This window comes from Artemia sp. Qi Xiang Cuo, chromosome 17, assembly GCF_049724085.1.
Source record: "Artemia sp. Qi Xiang Cuo chromosome 17, ASM4972408v1, whole genome shotgun sequence".
Classification (NCBI taxonomy): domain Eukaryota; kingdom Metazoa; phylum Arthropoda; class Branchiopoda; order Anostraca; family Artemiidae; genus Artemia; species Artemia sp. Qi Xiang Cuo.
The window spans coordinates 37,741,334-37,761,277 of NC_142810.1; the positions used below are offsets into that span (position 1 = coordinate 37,741,334).

The window sequence follows — 19,944 nt, forward strand, 5'->3', positions numbered from 1 at the left end:
GAAGTATTACGGGAAACATAGCCTGAAGTAGTTCATCCAAGGCAAGCACATTCGATTCGGATATAAACTATGGGCTGTATGCACTTTGGATGGCTATTGCCTTCAGTTTCATCTGTACTCGGGGAAGGAGCCTAGTGCCCCATCTCAGACTGCTAAAGCAGGCCTAGGGTCTCGAGTCGTCATAAGACTTCTGGAAATTGTTGAAGATGGCAACAGCCATGAGGTATATTTTGATAAATTTTTTTTACAAGTCATCAGCTTTTTTGTGATCTGAAAGAAGCTGGATTTCGGGCGACTGGGAAGGTTAGAGAAAACCGATTGGAAAGGTGCCCTTTCTCTTCCAACAAGAATTTTAAGAAAGAGAAACGTGGAGCCTATTATTATCGATTTCATGCAGCCAACGAAATATTGGTTGTAAAATGGCAGGGCAATAACATTGTCTCTGTTGCATCCAACCATCTCAGCCTAGATCCACTAAGACCGGTTGAATGAAGAGTTAAGGGACAGATGGGAAAGACGGCAGTGCAGTAGCTGCATCCACTCAGAAAATACAACTGGTACATGGGTGGAGTTGATTTACATGATTGGCTTGTCAGCAAGTATGCTGTTTCTATTAGAGGAAAGAAATGGTATTGGGCTCTGTTCGTGCGCCTGTTAGATATGGCTGTTGTCAATGCTTGCACACTATTCAATATAGAGATTAACAAAGAAAAGGAATGACTCTTGTAGATTTTAGACGGGCGGTCACACGAGCCCTTTTGAAAACAAATTACGGAAGAGGGGAACCAAGGCATTCAATGTTAGAAGAAAGACCAGTTTCTGTGCCACCAGTCAGCAACCGATATGACAGAATAAGACACTTCCTAATGAAGCGCGAAAAGCAGCGACGATGCCAAGGCGAAAACTGCAAGAAAGAGCTACTGTGAGAAATGTGACGTAACCCTGTGCACTGGCTGTTTTGCGTCTACCACACTAAGTTTTAATTTGTTTGGGTTTTGTGTTGCATTTAATTCAATCTTTGGCATTAAAAATATACTTGATGAAATCGTGTATACCTTGATACCACTAGATCCCACTGTCCTATAAATAGGACAGCTTGTATCTCGGAAACAGGAAAAACCTATAAATGTACTTTTGGCTTACTTATGTTATAAAAAAAAAACTGGTGAAAATGACAACTAGAATCTCCGACATTTTTTTTCTTGGGTCTTAACGGGTTAAACTGCGTCTTTAGAAGAAAATATTCTAGAAAGTTATATATTTGGGTCATTTTTTTATTAACATTCCAAGCTCAAAGGAGAGGAAGGTTTGCCTCATTCAACCTGGTCATTTTTCTTTACACTGATTGTGACCCTTTTAAATCTAATTTTATGCATGCTAGTTTTTAAGATTTTAGTTTCAGTAATAACCAAGTATCTCTATTATTTTTGTTTTTAAATTTATATCTGAAACTTCATGAAGTTCCCCAAAGTTTAGTGTAAAGGCAAAAACTGTAAGTTAGCTGCATTTTTTTCATAGAAAATCATTTTATGGACAAAACAAAAATAAGATTGGCCATATTACTGGCTGACACATTACGAAGGATTGTCCTTATTGGCCAACCGTCTAGGGCCGAAGCAAAAGCGGCTCGTCCCCGAATAGGGTGGGAGGATGTCATAAGGAAAGATTTTAGGGAAATGGGGACTTCTTGGGAGGGTGTAAAGAGGGATGCTCTGAATAGATTGGGATGGAGGAGTGTGCGTAGCTGTGTTGGCTACAGGTGGCTTGGTGCTGCAGTGAGATGTTAGTAGTAGTAGTATCTAATTCATCCTGAAAAAGATTTTAGTCCCACAAAGGCTAATAGTACCAACATTTTTAGGCAGATTTGAGACAAAACATACTTATCCCACTTATTCTCTTTCAGTTGATCTCCGCCCTCTCCTCTAAGTCATAATTGAACGTCTACTTGATCTGCAACACTCACTGAAAGTTGCAACTTGATCTCCCAAGGTGTTCCTGAGGTATCACAGATATCTCGTGCATACCCTCAACAGTACCTCCATCGCCCTAGCTATTCCTCCGCATCCAAAACGGATGGCCTGGAGGACATAGTGTCTTTCAATTTACCTCTTCCTCTTCCCCTACGTCAAAATTTGAAGTCCCCTTCACCCCTTAACACTCCCTGAGAATGTCAACTTGATACTCCAAGCCATTCTCAAGATATTGCAAATATGTTATTTTAATAGCCTGTCTATTAATAGTGTCTTTGATTTACTTTGCTGCTTAACCTTGCGCCGATTATAGCATAGTCCCATGCATAGTCTTGCATAGTCCCTTTGGAGCTTATCGTGTAAAGTATATTGGTGGAACAGACGAAAATTATTTAGCACCACGCATTGCCCCAACACTAAATTTGAAGTCTCCTTGCCCAACGTTTCCTCTTCCTTTTCCCAGTGAACCGAAAAAGTCTTGATTGTATCCCTCATGTCATTCACTGTATATTGCAGTTATGCTATTTTGATGACTTGGATGCGCATAATTCATTTCGATTCACCTCTGCCCCCTCTCCTAAATCGAAGTTTGGCGTTTATTTGACTTCCCAATGCTCTCTTACATTTTCTGCTGTGTACCCTAAGCTGTCTCCAAGATATTGGAAATGCCTTGCTACTTAACCATGCATAGATTATATCACGGATAATCTATCCGTAATATTTAAAGTCCCATTGGACCTTATTGTGCAAAAGTGTTATGGTAGATTGATGGAAAAAGAGGCCTAGTTCCTTTCCCCTCCCCCCAACACAAATTTTAAATCCTTCTTGTGTTACCCTCTTCCCTGCATTCTCACAACAGTACCCAAAAGTTTCAAATCTATCACCCTAGCTGTTTGAAATCACCCCAAGCTGATGGCCTGGATGCACATGGTGTCTTTCAATTTACCTCTGCCCCTTCCCCTAAGTCAAAATTGGAGATCCCCTTTACCCCTTCCAGCGCTCCCTGAAAGTTTCAATTCGATTCCCCGAGTCACCCCTAAGATATTACAAATAATTTGAAAATTCGGGTGTTATAGTTTCTTAATTTACCCAGGTAAGTGTGTTGTTTCCTGAGAATACCCTAAAAACTCTGGGAATCTTGGCCTTGCCAACCAAGACCAAATATGACAGTGTTTTCTGCTAAAACAATCTTTGAACTATGAGTAATTTACTTTATTTGAGGCCATTGCTCCTGGGGTTGGGTGGGTAATGTTTACCCTGGAAGCATGCTTATCAGCCCTTTGTAAGTTTCGGAACAAAATAGTGATTTCAAAATTCAGATCTGATACCATGTGCGGTCGGGTAGCAGAAATGTCCATGGGAAGGGGGGCTGATTGCTCCCCAATCACTTTCGGCTCTTAAAATATCACTAGAACTTCTAATTTCAAATTAAATGAGCGCTCCAAAGTTTCTATGACCACCCCTTCCACATAAAGTGACCAATGAGGAAACAACATTTTGGCCCTTTACCAGCTCCTGTTTTTGGGTTACCAACTTTTTTTTATGTTCTTTTCTCTTTTTTTCATCTACATTGGGTCTGCCCTGCCCAATGAGTCTATCCCAATGGTCCATTTCTGAGCCCCCTAAAACTCTCCCTATACCAAAACAAAATGCCTGTTGGCCCAGAGAATGATTCTTGAAAGTTTCGAGCGGACCATAGGCAGCGCATTAGCCCTGCTTAAGTAAAGAAAGATGTTGACACAATGTATTATTGTTATTTTTATTTTTTTTGTTTTAGACCAGGACACTTCTAATCGAAGGATTTGTCGCAGAAACTTCAAAAAAGGCTCATTCCATTGGAAATTGAATGGGCTAGTGCCCTTTTGTGTTTCCCCAAACATCCAATCAAAATTTTGAGATAGCCATTTTGTTCAACGTAGTTGAAAAGTCTTGAAATTATGTATTTGAAGATGACAACCCCCCTACAGCCCTCAGAGAAAGGGTTGTAAGTTATGCCCTGGAGGCCTATAAGGTTTTTATAGAAAGTGTTGTCGTAGAAACTTCAAAAACGCCTCATTCGATTGGAAATTGAGAGAACTAGTGGCCTATTTCAAATTCGAATGTGATTGGAGGGCAACTAACTCCCCTCCCACGCCCACCATTTCCCCAAACACATTCAATAAAAATTTTGAGGTAACCATTTTGTTCAACGAAGTTAAAAAGTCACGAAATTAAGTCTTTGAGAATGGCAACACCCCTCCCCCCACATCCCTCAGGGAAAAGGCTGTAAGTTATGCCCTGGGGATATATAAGTTTTTTTTTTCATAGAAAGTGTTGTTGTAGAAACTTCAAAAAGGGCTCATTCCATTGAAAATTGAGAGTGCTAGTTCCCTTCTTAATTTTCGAAAGGGATCGGAGGGCGAATGCCCCACACGCCCTTCATTTCCCCAAACATTTACGATCAACGTTTTGACATAGCCATTTTGTTCAACGTAGTTGAAGGGTCCGGAAATTATGTCTAAGGATGACAACCCCCCCCCCTCCAGAGCCCTCAGGGCTAAGGTTGTAAGTTATGTCCTTGGGGCATATATGGTTCTTCTAGAAAGTGTTGTCGTAGAAACTTCAAAAATGACTCATTCGATTGGAAATTGAGAGGGCTAGTGCCGTTTTTAATAGTCGAAAGTAATCGACAGGAGAATCCCCCTCCCCCCCTCTTACGCCTATCTTTTCCCCAAATATTTCCGATCAACATTTTGATGTAGCCATTTTGTTCAACGTACTTGAAAGGTCTGGAAATTATGTCTTTAAGGATGACCCCCCCCCCCACAACCCTCAAGACAAGGGTTGTAAGTTAAGCCCTTGGGGCATAAAAGGTTTTTTATAGAAAGCAATTATGTTTTTGAGGATAATAAATCCAACCAGCACTCAGGGCAAGAGTTGTAGGTTAAGCCCTGGGGGAATATAAGGTTTTTATAGAAAGTGTGGTCACATAAACCTCGGAGGGGGTTCGTTGGACTGGTAATCAGAAGCTCTACTGCACTTTTTAAGAATCAAATTGATCGGAGGGAAGCTACCTCCCCCCCCCCACATACACACACATACACGTCGTATTGTCCCGAAATGCATCTAATAGAAATTTTGAGATAGAAAAAAAACCCAGAGCCTAAGGGCAAGGGTTGTAAGTTATGCCCAGGGGGTATATAAGGTTTTTATGGAAGGGATGGTTGTATAAACTTTAGAGGAGGCTCATTTGGTTAAAAATTGGAAGTTCTAGTTCCCTTCTAAGAGTCAAAAGTGATGAAATGCAGCTAGCCCCACCCCCCCCCGACTTCCCCTCTTCACCAAACGAATCTGATTAAAATGGTTAGGTAGCAATTTTGCTCAAAATAATCCAAAAAACTAAAACAATGACTCTAGGGTTATATAAGGTTTTTTACGGAATGGGTGGTTGCATAAACTTCAAATGGGGCTCATTTGATTTGAAATTTAATGTTAATGTACCCTTTTTTGGAGTCAAAAGTGATTTGAGAGCAACCAGCCCTCCCCACCCCCCGCTCATCATCCCCCCAAAAATATCCAATCAAAATTTAGAGATAACAATTTTGTTCATTGTTGAAGAGTCCGGAAATTATGTCTTAGAGGAAGACACCCCCATTCACAGCTCTCAGGGCAAGGGTTTTAATTCATGCCTTTGGGGCATATAATGTTTTTATATGAAGGGTGGTTGTATATACTTTGGAGGGGATTCATTGGATCTGTAATCTGAATTTTTAGTGCCGCTTTTAAGAACCAAAGTGATCAGAAGGCAGTTATCCCCTCCCCCCTCTACACGTCGTGTTTTGCCGAAATATCGAATAAAAAACTGAGACAGTCATTTTATTCAAAATATTCCAAAGATCGTATAACAAGACTTTTGGGGCTGAAACAAACCACCAGAGCCTAGGGACGAGGGTTGTAAGTTATGCCGTGGGGCATCTGAGGTTTTTATGGAAGAGATTGTTGTATAAACTTTAGAAGAGGCCAATTTGGTTGAAAATTGGAAGTTCTAGTTCCTTTCGAAGTGTCAAAAGTGATGGAGTGCTTTTAGACCCCCCCCCCCCTCCCCGACAAACCCTCTTTTCACCAAACGCATCTGATTGAAATTATGAGATAGCAATTTTATTCAAAATAGTCCAAAGAACATATCATAATGTCTCTAGATCTGACACCTCCCCCCCCCTCCAGTGCCCTGGGAATATGGTTGTAAGTTATGCCATGTGGGCATATAAGATTTTTATGGGATGGGCGGTCGCATAAGCTTTAGATTGGGTTCATTTGATTTGAAATTGGAAGTTATAATGTCGTTTTTAAGATTCGAAGTGATTTGAGAGCAACTAGACCCCCTCCACGCTCATCATTCCTCTTAACTCATCCAATCCAAATTTGGAGATAACAATTTTATTCAACGTAGTTGAAAGTTTCGGAATTTATGTCTGTGAGGAAGACACCACCCCCACCCCTCCCCCTACAGCTCTCAGGGAAAGGGTTGTAAGTTATGCCCTGGGCATATAGGGTTCTTATAGAAAGAGTGGTCGTATATGCTTTGGAGGGGACTCATTGGATTGGTAATCAGAATTTCTAGTACCCTTTTTAAGAATCAAAGATGTATATAAAGATGTATGTGTAAGAATCGAGATGTATCCAATAGTTCTGCTCTTAAAATTTTACTAAATCAAAAAAGTGTACGTGTATCCAGGCTGTGAAAGACCATAGATATACTTTTTTGGTGATTGTATTAAGTTTTATTTATCAGGTCAACTAGAGGATGTTTATGACTAAATTAAACACTACTGTTTGCGTCATGATTTTCAAAAGGATTTATGTTGTTTTAAACTGCTGAAAAAATTTTTCCAGCATACAAATAGCAGGCCAAAATATAAATTCTTAAAATAAAACCGGAAAAATTGAAACTATTATTTTCTTTTTTCCCTGAAAAAGAGTATGTCAATATAAAACAAACAGAAATTAATTTAAAAAACTTTTTATACAAAATAAGTTTTTTTTTAAAAAGGTAAAGAACTCCATTAAACCAAAAAATGAACAAAAATAGAATCAAATAATCTACCAAGCATACAACTACCACAAATCAGCGTCAATAAATAAATGAAACCCAAAATGAGCAGAAATTACAATAAATAACCAAGTCAAACTCAAAACGAGCAGAAATTAACATGAGTAGGGTTCAAAACCCCCATGCTCTCTAAAAGCCAGAATAAGAATTGCACTTTACTGGAAAAAATTCAAATGAACATGTATTGTCGATTTAATATACATATGCTGATATTTATTCATTAAAAGCTTAATTAATTTTTGATTTCTTAAAGTTATAAAAGTGAAAACATTTAAAATAACTTTTTTTCAGTAAAGTGCAAATTTTATTCTGGCTTTCAGAAGGCACAGGGGTTTTGAACCCTACTCATGTTAATTTCTGCTCGTTTTGTGTTTGACTCGGTTATTTATTGTAATTTCTGTTCGTTTTGGGTTTTATTTATTAATTAATGCTGATTTGGGATAGTTGTATGCTTGGTAGATTATTTGATTCTATTTTTGTTCATTTTTTGGTTTAATGGAGTTCTTCACTTCAAAAAAAAATTATTTTGTGGAAAAAGTTGTTTTTTAATTAATCGCATACACAAGACCAAACAAGGCTCCCTTTATCCATTATGAAATCTACCTGTAAATATGACATCTTCTATTGCTTACGACCCTTGCCCCTGAGGCTGTGGGTCATGCGATTACCGAATATCTACTTATTTGAGGAATTGGACGAACTCTAAGCAAAGAATTTGGGGGTTGGAGAGGAGTATTTGGCTAACATGAGGTAGAATATTTGCTCAGAATCAAAAGCTGTAGGTGATATATTTTTTTGTGAAATAAAGTAAAATTTTCTGCAAAAGGGGTAACAAAATTACACAATGAACTCGACTGCTCTCCATATTTTCTATGAGGTTTCTAGCTTTTCTCGTTTCCCTGAAAAAGAAATTACTTGTTAGTCTTTTTTTCAAAAATTAGTGTAATTTTTTATACTGTAATTTTTTTTATATATATTTTTTTGGAGCATAAGTTTTGAGTGAAAGTGTAAATCAAGGGATGGGGTTCTGACCTCTATTAAATTAGCAACTCGAGCCTGTGATTTCTCCCTAGTGGAGCCAGGATATAAACTTGTATATTGGGCTTCCGTGCAAAAAGTCCAGTGATGTGGCAGAGTATGTGGCACCAATAGGTGACGATTGCGGAGCAGCGCAAGCCATAGTGTTTGTTGGATTGAACTCAAACTGTCTAAATATGCATTAAAAATCCTAGTCGCCTTCCCTGTCAAACTAAATTTAGATCCGATGTGTCCTTTGTAAGGATGTAACTGACAAGAATGTAGTCTTTCCACTGCAGAAATCCGATCAAGTATGGACACCAAGGTCATATTGTAAAGGTCAAAGTTCGAATCTATTTTAGACTCTGAAAAAAAAAATATAAAACGGACGTTAATCATTACTTCTGACTACATTGAGGTGAGATCCAACAACTACTTTTCGCAGATACTGTGATAACCAGAATTAAAGTACCTCCTGAAAAGGTCAGATTGGTCTTGGCACTCCGAAAAGCAGAATTAGGACATAAGATATACCTCTAATCTAGTCAGGTTGAGGCATCAGCAGCTTCTTCTGGTGGATATCCTGATGATAAAAATTTTTGGATCCTCTCCCACTGCTGGAGTGGGTTCTTCTTCAAACCCCGAAAAGGCAAACCATGGGAATCAGCTCTCACTTTCCACCAAGTGTGCCCTGGAGATCCAACAAACAATCTTGTTAAATTTCTTAATTACAGGAATTTAATACCCACAGAGGTAGGATTGGTTCGGGTCTGGATCTTCAAAAGGGAAGGGGGAATAGAGGAGGGGGTCCTCTTTCACTATAGAAATTGGATTATAACTGCATACCCAAAATTCCCAACTAGGACACTAAATTTTACATTGTACAAAATTTGATTGAGCTCTGATAAACCCATTTTCTAGATATTTTGTTGGCAATAATTTAGGACCCTCCCCTCCTCCCACAGAGATTAAATCAGACATGGGGCCCTAAAAAGCACAAATAGATTCCCTTCCATCCTCACAGAGGCCGGATCATGTCTTGGTTTTCAAAAGGCATAATTACGACACTAGCTTTTGTTTCTGACCAAGCTTGGTCGAGATCAATCAATCCTTTCTGGTAGATACACTGATGACAAAGGGATTCCCGTTGTACCTCAACTGTATAGACGTACGATTGTGTTTGAATACCGCATAAGCAAAACTAGGAAATTAGCTTTTGCTTCCTATCAAGTTTGGTCGAGATGCAACCAACCCTTCTGGTAGATGTGCAGATGATCAACGAGTTGGATCGTAGCTGGAACATTTGGTCTACCTGAGAGCCCAAGCTTTGTATTAGTTTATTTTTTTAAAAACACTTTCAGAAAAAGAATTTTTTCAAAGAAAATAAAGAGCAATATTAAACTTAAGACGAGCAGAAATAAAGTTCTATAATTATTCAAACTTAAAACGACCAGAAATTACTATCAAAGAATAATTGAGACCCTTAATGAACACAGATTGAAATAAATAATCATATCCAGCATAAACATAACAGGTGCTGACATAGACGAATAAATACATCCTAAAACGATAACAATTAAATTGAATGCTCAAGCCAAACTTGAGACAAACAAAATTACTACAGACAGGAGTTTGGCTACTGTCCCCTTCCCTCCCCTAACAGTACAAGTTCTAAAATCTATTGCATCATTTGCGTTTGATTGAAAATTATATGTATTTTGAACGGTTTGCTTTAATTTTTTAAAATATGGACGAGAAATAAATTACTATAATAATCAAGATGGCTAGAAAGCACTAGCCAAAATAAACCGAATGTTTGATATATATTGATATTAATTCCTGGAAATCTCATCAATTTAAGATTTTATTTTAACTGCAGTTTTTTTTTCAATTTTTCAGTTCTATAAATACATATAAAAAATTCTTTAATTTTCTCAAGTAAAATAATTTGCTCAGTAGGCTACGTATGATTGAATTAGAATCTAGAATAAAGCGATTTCATTCCAAATTCAGTTTTTCCTTACACCCAAGTCTCTAGGTTTTAATGAGGTCATGATGTTGTTCAGATGTAAAGAATTTGTCTAAAAGAATGCTGAGAAATCGAAGTCGAAAAGGATACCAAATAATCGAGCGAATCGAAGGGCGTTAAAAAACTACAAAAATCAAGAATCTGGCCGAGAAATGTCATCATTGGTTAAGGTGGCACCAGTAATATTGGCATATGTCGTTAAAATTCTTTAAAGTATTAAGAAATGTGATTTAGAACATTAAGACCGAGATTCAGATTTTAGCAAAAAGTCAGGATTCTCCAGGTATTAGTTAAAATATTTTGATATAGATATATTAGGAAATGTGATTTAAATTTTTAGGAAATGGGGAATTAATATAAGATATTTACAATGTTAAATATTTTAATATATTAAGAAAACTTATTTAGAAACATTAAGAGCAGAACGATAGAATAAGGAATCTCCTGGCTAATCAAATATTATTGCTTTCTGGTATTTGAAGTTAAGGAAAATGTCAATTTTGTGTGTATAGTTGTCTTTTTATTGCTGTTCATCAGTTTTGAAAACTTACTGTTCTTTATGCGTGCCAATAGAAACAAAAACAAATGCCACAGAACTGCCACCAGCGGCAACAAATATCTCTTGCGTGGTGCTAGGAAGACACAAAAATTGTGGCTCAGTGCTCATGTTGGGGTTTATTGAGAATGGCTGAGGGTCGTTGAAACAGCAAAACGAGTGAAATTTAACAAAAAACTGTCAACAGTGTAGCATTTATTATTGAGATATGGGCCCAGAGACTTCATTGCTCACAAGTACGTATTTATTTTACGTACTCCATGTTTTTTACCATTTTCCATGGATGCAACCTTCCAACCCAGTCACTATTTTACATATTCCCATCTTATTTTCGTCGTGAAACATGGAAATTTTGCGAGAAGTCTACTGCTGTAACTTGGTCTGAAAGGACAATATGCTTGTATGCTTGGATCCAAATTTATCCATTTTCCAGTTTTATGATGTTTATTGGCCTTTTCTTAGAAAATGATCGAAATGTGCTAAAAAAATAGGAAATGTTTTCCGGCTATTTTCAATTTAATATCCATTTGTTTGAAAAGTATAAATCAAATTTCAAATTATGTAATTTGGCAGATGGATTAAGCTGAATCGAAGCTATTGAACGATATACAAATTTTCATCCTACATTGAAACATTGAAGTTATAGATTTACAAAGATTGAAAAAAAACTCACTTCAAGCAGCTCGATTTTCTTCCGCAGTTCCTCTTTGGATTTTTCCTCTTCTGTTTTCTTTTTTGCATTATCAAGTATCGTTTGCTGTTCCATTTTTCTCCTAAGTTCATCTTCCTCAGACTTTTGTTTGAACTCTTCTAGTTCTTGTTTATGATTTTCCATATTTGATCCAGTTGAGTATGAGCTACTTTTTGAATTTCCCATTGTTTTTCTTAGTGTTTAGAAGTTTTTCCAGTGAAGGTAACTTTTTACCACCAGATATAAGACTGACTTATCAATTTTATATCCGGTAATTAGTGCGATAAGATAAGAGGAATTAATGCTATAATGTTTGCATTTTCATTATCCCATGATTTATAGATCTAGTGAATGTGCTTCAGGTTTAATGCATCTGTTCATTCTTTACTTGAAGGAGTCAACAGATGGCTCTGGTAGAATAGCCCCTCAGGCTGATGATTCCAAATAGATACAAGTGGCCGAAAAGCTAACATAAATTCCTAGGCCCTTCCTTTTAGGCCTTGCCTATCGGTTGCCTGAATGAGCTGTATGCTTTTGTGTTTGCCGTATCGTTTTAGCAAAAAGTGATGCAGGTAGACCCCCCCCCCCTCGGAAGGGGGCTAATGGATATATTTTGTAGAAATATTTTGCTTACAGTTTCCAAAATATCGTTTGAACTGCTCTGACGAATCTTAAGGAGATCCTGCTTTATACAGGTCTTTACTGAATCAAATATCATAACCTTAAAAAGAAAGTGTGGCATTACGAAAAAAGGAAAATTTAAATAACGAAGAAATGCTACGTGTTGTTGAAAACGAATTCACGCATGCGTTTTCAATCTTTTTGAAGGGCCTAAAGTGAGACCCTTGGCTCTGACGCTCCTTTCCTTTCTATTGTCTTATTATTAACCCCATCTTCCTCACATAAATGGTTCTTGATATCCTCCAAAATGGATTCACAGGGAATTATGAGCTGACTACATATCTGCGACTAATATTGAAATTCAAGTGTTCAATATCAAAACAAGTCGAGTAAGTATTTCAGCAAATGGTGGTCGTGTTCGCCGTTACTTGAATCTGACTTTTACATTTAGTTTCAATCCGTATGACAGAAGGACCAAAAGTTTGGCCCTTAGCCAGTGTCCCCTCCAAATCCCCCTTCTTCCCAACTTTGCACGTATAGACGTGTCGTACAACTTTCGATTCAGAACCAGTCTAGGAGTTTTTAAGGAGTGGTCCTTAATATTAAGGTTTATTGATTATAAGTTACAAAGATTGCAGTGTAACTTGAAAAAAATTGCATGTCTTAAATCGAAACACTATAGCACATATTTCGCAAATTCTGTTTGGTTTCTACCAAAGTCGATAGTTCAGGGTTGCTGGAGTTGTTGTTTATAAATCTGAGGCTAATATTGGAATGAAGAAGTCTATTTTCAAGAGCACTAAGGACATATTTCCCAAATAGTGTTTGATTTTCGCTAAAGCTGGTATTTAAAGATTTTTGAGATTGTTGATTACAAGTCTGAGTAATATCACAATGTGGAAATAATTGTGTGACTGCTCCTACTGCTACTACTCTCACAGCTACCACATTTCTATTATATTATTAGTTTAATTTTCATTCTTTCTGAAAAATTTTGGGGCATAGACATTCTTCTTCGTGCAAGTAGTTACATAACGAACATAAATAAGATGCTACGCAAGGACAGAGTTTTACAACTATTAAATAAAAAAAAAAGTTTTTTTTTAACTGAAAGTAAGGAGTAACATTAAAACTTAAAACAAACAGAAATTATTCCGTATATGAAAAGGGCTGTCCCCTCCTCAACGATTCGCTCTTTACGCTAAAGTTTTTTTATTGTTTCAAAAAAAGTTGTGAGAAAGAGTAACTTTAGCGTAAAGAGCGAAGCGTTGAGGAGGGGACAGCCCTTTTCATATACGGAATAATTTCTGTTTGTTTTAAGTTTTAATGTTACTCCTTACTTTCAGTTAAAAAAAAAATTTTTTTTTTATTTAATAGTTGTAAAACTCTGTCCTTGCGTAGCATCTTATTTATGTTCGTTATGTAACTACTTGCACGAAGAAGAATGTCTATGCGAAGCGTTGAGGAGGGGACAGCCCCTATCCTATACGGAATAATTTCTGTTCGTTTTAAGTTTTAATGTTGCTCCTCACTTTCAGTTAAAAAACTTGTTTTTTTTTATTTAATTTTTGAATTAATGCGGGTTTTGATTTTGGCTCACCATACATGAATAATAAAAACAAAATTTGCGTACTAATTTTACTTATATTTGGTTAAAAGGCTTTCTCGAAAGTTGTTAAATTTTATTTATGAACATTTATATTAGTAATAAATATACGTAACTTACGAATTAACTTACGTAACGAACTTCTATATTCATATATGTTTAATACGTATATTAGGGGGTCAATACCTTCCTAGTCAATGCCTCGCTCTTTACGCTAAAGTTCGAAATTTGTTCCAATTCTTTAAAAATGACCTCTTAATCACAAAGGCTGTTAATTAGAATAAATAACTCTTGTGAAAGTACTAAAAAATCTTTGTCTTAAATATCGAGGTACTGACTAGGGGGCAAAACGATTCATATGCGTGATAAGTTCTCTCCGTTTTAAGTTTTGATGTTGCTCCTTGATTTCAGTTGAAAAACTTGTTTTTTTTTAATTTAATTTCTGATCGTTTTTTTTCTATTTAATTTCTGATCGTTTTTTTTTAAATAACGCTGGGAAATCCGGCACCCCCTTTATAGCAATGTCCCTCCCCCCATAAAACTTGATCCATGGAAAGATCTTCCCACATAACCCCCGACCCCCCCCCCCCCGCTATCAGAATAAATCCCCCTGAAAATGTCTGTATACTTCCCAATAACCAATACTATATGTAAACATTGGGTGAAGTTCATAACTTTCAGCCCTCCCCCCGGGGACTTTGGGGGATTAAGTCATCCTAAAAGAAATATTTATTATATTTTCGACCATGCTGAACAAAATGGCTATCTCAAAATTTTGATCGAATGACTTTGGGAAAAAAATGAGCGTGGGAGAGGGCCTAGTTGCCTTCCATTTTTTTGATCACTTCAAAAGGGCACTAGAACTTTTAATTTTACTGCAAGTAAACCATCTTTCACGATTTCATAGGGACACTAGCTTAATATGATCACCCCTGGGAAAAAAACAAATAAAAATACAGCTATAATTTGTCCCATGGCAAAAAATACAAAATTCCTCAATTTTTCCGACAGAAACGTTAAAACTCTAATGTAAGGTACTCTGATACGCTGAATCTGATGGTGTGATTTTCATTAAGGTTCTATAACTTTTTAGGGGGTGTTTTTCCCTTTTTTCGAAAATCAGGCAAATTTTCTCAGGCAAATTTTCGCGCAACTTTTGACGGGTAAGACTAAACTTGATGAAACTTATATATTTGAAATCAGCATTAAAATCTGATTCTTTCGATGTATCTATTGGTTTCAAAATTCCGTTTTTTAGAGTTTTGGTGACTATTGAGCCGGGTCGCTCCTTACAGTTCGTTACCACGAACTGTTTGATTAGTAAAGTGTTTATGGGGCAATCACTCAGCAATACAAAGAGAATAAATTTTTTCCGGGAACGCATAGTATCTGTTGTGTTTAGAGACAAAGTAACGTAGCCTTAGCTGCTGCAGTTATATAAATAGCAATGCAAATTTGGTTAGGTTTTATGTTTTAGCTTGTAAAAATGGCACATTTTAAAAGTAGGCTAATAAAATTGCTTCAGTGTCAGGAAATGTAACATATTTGGTTTTATAAAGAAACAGTTTATTTTCTAACCGTCTTTAAGGAATACGTCATCAATTTTCTTTTTTTCTTCGGACATAATATTTTAACAATTTTGAGGGGTTGTCTACTAAAGTGTTCAACTGATGGATAAGAAACTGAATGATAGTGTTGCTTCCGCAACAAATTTTGCCGAAGCCAACCAAACGTTGCTGCAACACTATCACGTTACTATTGATAATACTTCCAAGCCAACGTTGGACTTATTAATGTATACAACCACTATGTCAAGTAAAAAAAATAAAAAACAACAATGAAGCTTATTCCATGAAATTAAGAGGCGAATTTAAGGTTAAAACAAGCGGAAATTATTATAAATGAAGAAATCAAACCTAGGCTGAACCGAAATTACTAACACTTTTGGAGGCTTAAAGAGGGAGCTTAATTTTGAGATTGCCATTTTATTCAAAAGAATCAAACGGTACAATTTTGTTCATAAATATGCCTTAGGGGATAACATAGTGACTCCTGGGGCAATGACCGTTAATTATTCAAGTTGCTAAACGTTTATCACAATATCGTATTTGCAATATATCAGGAATGGCTTGGATTATGATTTCAAAATTTTGAGAGAGTGTTGGGGGATTCTAGTGGACCTCAAGTTTGAACTTTAGGGAGAGGGCAAAATAGTTTTTATTCGATTCACCTAAGTGTTTTCCCACTGTAAACCTCTTTGCCACCTACAATATATACACGGTTAAGTAGTAAGATAAATCGAAAGATACTATGCGTTGTTGGGAGATGAAAAGGGTGAATCTGCAGAATCCGGGGAATGGTTTTGGGGATCGAGTTGAAATTTTGAGGGAGTGTTTTAGGAGGAAGAAGTGGGGATTGAATTTTGTCTTGGGAGTAGGGGCAGGGGGTTATTGTTTAAATAATTGATGTCCAATCTGTTTAAAATTTTTGTTACTAGGATCCCTGTGTTGGACTAGAATCTATTTCTTGTGGAGTAGTGATGTAGACAAAAAAAAAGTGTCCCCAAGTTATCAAAACAGTGTATCTGCATTATCTCAGGAACAGCTTGTCGAATCAGGTTGAAAACGATGGTATGTGAGGTTCAAAAAAATATGAGTTTCCATTACTTCTTTTATCTCATCTCTCCAATCAGCTGGGAAATGACATTTATAAGTTTCTTGATCAGGTGGCAATAATAGCCTGCATAACATTTTTTTTTTGTCTCTGATAGGTTTGTAACCTATCTATAGGGATTTGGACTTGGTCAGGTAGACCTTGATGAGAATAAAAATATTCGAAGATTGGTAGTATACATACGTGACAGCTGAAATTGGGGTCGACATTTTTTTGTTCTCAGACTGGCTTAAACTTGCAGGACATGTAGACAGAGATAAGTGGATATCAAAGAAGATAAAACCTGTGGAAGCAAATTGTTTAATTGGTTTTTTGACACCCAAATTAGTCCCAAATATGTTTTATCTCTGATGAGCTAGTAACTTACTGGGTATCCCTGTGGAACCAAACGAGTTAAGGAATATTTTGAAAAAATGCCAGTTCTATTGATTCTCAAATCCCAGCGATGGGTCAACTAGTTTTCCTCTGATCGCAGGGAAAGTTTCACAGTAGGTAGAAAGAACTTCGGGGAGCATATCGAGGATAATAGATTTTTGAAGAAACATATGGTCATATTGATTCTTTTTGCGAAAAATTCGATTTTTTTTACGATGATCCGCTTTAAAGTTTCAGGCCATGAAGACACCTCAATTAAAATCTCAAAACAGGGTTATCAATTAGGAAAAAAATCTGGTTGTAAATATTTAACGTCTTGTTATATTTATTTATTTTTTAAACGACAAACATATTTTTTTTTAATAAGAGCCTCGAATTGCAGCATTTTAAAAATCAAGCAGTTACAACTAAAAATAGCGCAACAAAATTTTTATAACAAAGTTGTGGACCAATTTTCGTCCATGCTCAAGGTTGTAACAGGATGGGGGTCAGAATGGCTTCAACCCTATATAAGGCCAAAAATAATGCAGATTTTCAATCCATTTGAATAAAATTCCCCCTCCCAATATCCCCAAAATTCTGTAGTTACACAATTATTAAATTTGTTGCATACAATTATTGTTATTTAAAAATTTTAACTAATATTCTAATTTCCTTCAAAACTTTGGAAAAAAAATCAAAGAAAGCTAACGAGCTATATTAAAACCAAAGATGAGCAGAAATAAAAGTCAAATAATAATTCAAACCTAAACCGAACAGAAATTAATATCAATGAATAAACAAGACTAAAACGACCAAATACTGAAACGAATAATTAAGTCAAGCTTTAATCAAACAGGAGTAGGGCTAACGCACTCAAAGCATTCTGAAGACGAAAACGTCGTTTGCGCTATACTCAAGTGCTTTGTATTTTCAGCAGTCTTTTTTTGTTTTTCAGAACATCAGCAGCAATACAGCAAAAAAAAAAAAAAAAAATCAAGGCTAATTGGTGTTTATAAATTAGCGTTGTGCTACCTGAGCCCTTCCCTCCTTCTCAAAAACCTAAAATGGCTTGAATGTTGTTTGGATTGAAAATGATACATATTTTCAACAATGTGGTTTTCATTTGTCAAAACATCAACCACAACAGCAAAAAAACGAAAGAAAATTACCATAAAAGAAAGATTAATGATAAGAACTCACGAAAGTAAATTGATTGTTTAATATCCACTTTGGTATTCATTCCTGGGGATCTTAGCAATTTTTATTTGTTAATTTTAAAAGGAGAAAATGTTTAATAGGGTTATATATCTTGCATTTAGTAAAACGCAAATAACGCTCTGGTCTATAGAAGGCTCTGAGGTCTGAGGTGTTAGCTCCAGTCCTGTTTGTTATAAAACCTCTTCGTTCAAATTTTACTTGATTATTAATTTTAAAGTTTGTTTATTTTATATTGGAGCATGCTGGGTTTCACCAATGTTTATATATTGGACTTCGGTAACATGCAAAATGGACTTGATACACTCTATTACTTGAGGCTGTAATTGGTTAAGTATTTCTTTTTTTATATTTTCAGTTTGCAACAAAGAGAATGGGTAACATATAAGAGTGGAAATTGGTGCTAATGTCGACAAGAGAGCCATCAGTGCTATATAGCATTTGGCCTTTCCTGGCCTTTTGAAGTGTAATAATAAGGTCAAATTACTGAAATTAGTAATTCGCAAAATTAGAGTAGTAGTAAATGTCTAATCTCAGTTTCTTCGAAAAAGACACAATTACCAAAGTTGAAAATAATGTGAAGAAACGCCATATGCTAGATGGTGTTGTTAGTTTTTGTCGAGATGAGTGCTAGTTTCTCCCCATGTAAGTTGCCCATACTCTTTGTGTTTGCAAACGTTACATCCTTGTTAAATACGATCCGTGCTCCCAGCTTGATGATCTACTTTTGTCAGGTATATTACAGTCCGCCTCGGTTTCTTGAACTTTTTCTTTTGACGATTCATTTATTTCTTGCGCGAGACAGAAGCTAGAAATGTTGGTTTCCGGAATAAAAGGTTTCAGTTGGTCTCAGAATTGGGACCTATGTAATATGTTAGGTCCTTGTCGGTCCTTTTAGTTCTTTATGTCGGATATGCTTTGCTCTTTTTTGAGGATATGAAAATGGAGGTAGTGTTGACATTTGAATTCAAAGTGAACAACGCGTAATGCTTTGTTTAATGTATAATTATAAACGGAAGTGGTCCTTGTTTCATTATGTCGGCAGAGCGTGTAATCTGTGGATTCTAAATCATACTTGGCTTTTATTTTTTATACACACACTTAAAACTGTTCTTTTTCGGGTAGAAGTTGCATCTCCGGGGTAAAAATTGGATATTAGACTAGAATGTGCGTGCATATGGGTCAAAAATTTGATGAAAGGCCCGCGGGGGGGGGGTCTGGTATTTTCACTGTTGATAAATTAACATTCCATGGTTATAGATTTGGCAAGTCTTCTCTGTTTTGTTTCACGGCTAAGAAATCCAGTCGGAATTTTGCCAGGGGAGACAGGAGACTGGAATACCTCTCTGTTTGCTGGCAGATACGAACGGGACAGGGGCGAATCTCCAGCATTTTGCAGAGTGATACTGTTTACTTCCCTCCATGAACTCTAATCCATTTGTTTACTACTTGTAGCAAATCCTTTCCAATTTTGTATTGTGTGTGTGTGGGGGGGGGGGGGAGCAAAAAAGTTTTCTTAGATCCTTACACAAATGTATACGCTACGTTTTTTAATACCTGTCGTCCCACAGAATCTGGTGGGAGTTCTAAAGAATTTCCAGTTGAATTTTGACTCTGCTGAACTTATTTCAGTTTCACATGTTTAAGCATTGGGCACAGAAAGTTGTCAAAGGCGGAGTAAAGCTCGAATATTTCGTTACTCATTAAATAGATCGAACACTCATAAATACTGCACACACAAATTCACCAGTACATCAAAAACAAGGACTGGGGAGCAGTGAGGGCTACGAGGTCCGAAGATCATTGGTTGAAAACTTGAAAATATATATATATTTTTTTTTTAATCGAAAAACATGTGTTGGGCACGTGTTTTATTGCAATAAGTTCTCAGTAAAGTCCAAGTAACCATTTGAACGTTAAGGATGGGGGAATGAGGGGTAATTGTCCTCTTGTTCATATTAATTTGGTGTTATGAGGACCAACCCTTTACTTGCAACGCTGCATTATCAGCTTTACTGTACTGATTGAAGTTAGGCTCAGAAAATTATTTTTATATACTGGTAATGTTTTAGTTTTAGAAAGTACCTTTAGAAATAATACGAAAAGACCGTATGTACACA

General features: G+C 36.5%; 1 protein-coding gene and 1 long non-coding RNA gene across 4 annotated transcripts in view; one reads left to right on the forward strand and one right to left on the reverse strand.

Moving 5' to 3' along the window:
- Pka-R1 (protein kinase, cAMP-dependent, regulatory subunit type 1) overlaps positions 1-19,944 on the forward strand; it is a 185,577-nt gene that overhangs the window by 23,431 nt on the left and 142,202 nt on the right. The window contains exon 1 of one of the 3 annotated variants that reach the window (XM_089103734.1): positions 18,679-18,772. The exons of the other annotated variants lie outside the window; for them this stretch is intronic. Coding sequence (XP_088959860.1) covers positions 18,761-18,772 — 12 coding nt within the window. The 5' untranslated portion in view covers positions 18,679-18,760. Of the gene's footprint in view, positions 1-18,678; positions 18,773-19,944 lie in introns of those variants that run through there. 3 annotated transcript variants of the gene reach the window in all.
- On the reverse strand, positions 7,829-11,579 carry LOC148942167 (uncharacterized). The gene is made up of 2 exons (XR_016143217.1): positions 11,335-11,579; positions 7,829-7,958 (listed from the first exon to the last, which is right to left on the reverse strand). It is a non-coding gene; the product is annotated as an uncharacterized LOC148942167 (long non-coding RNA).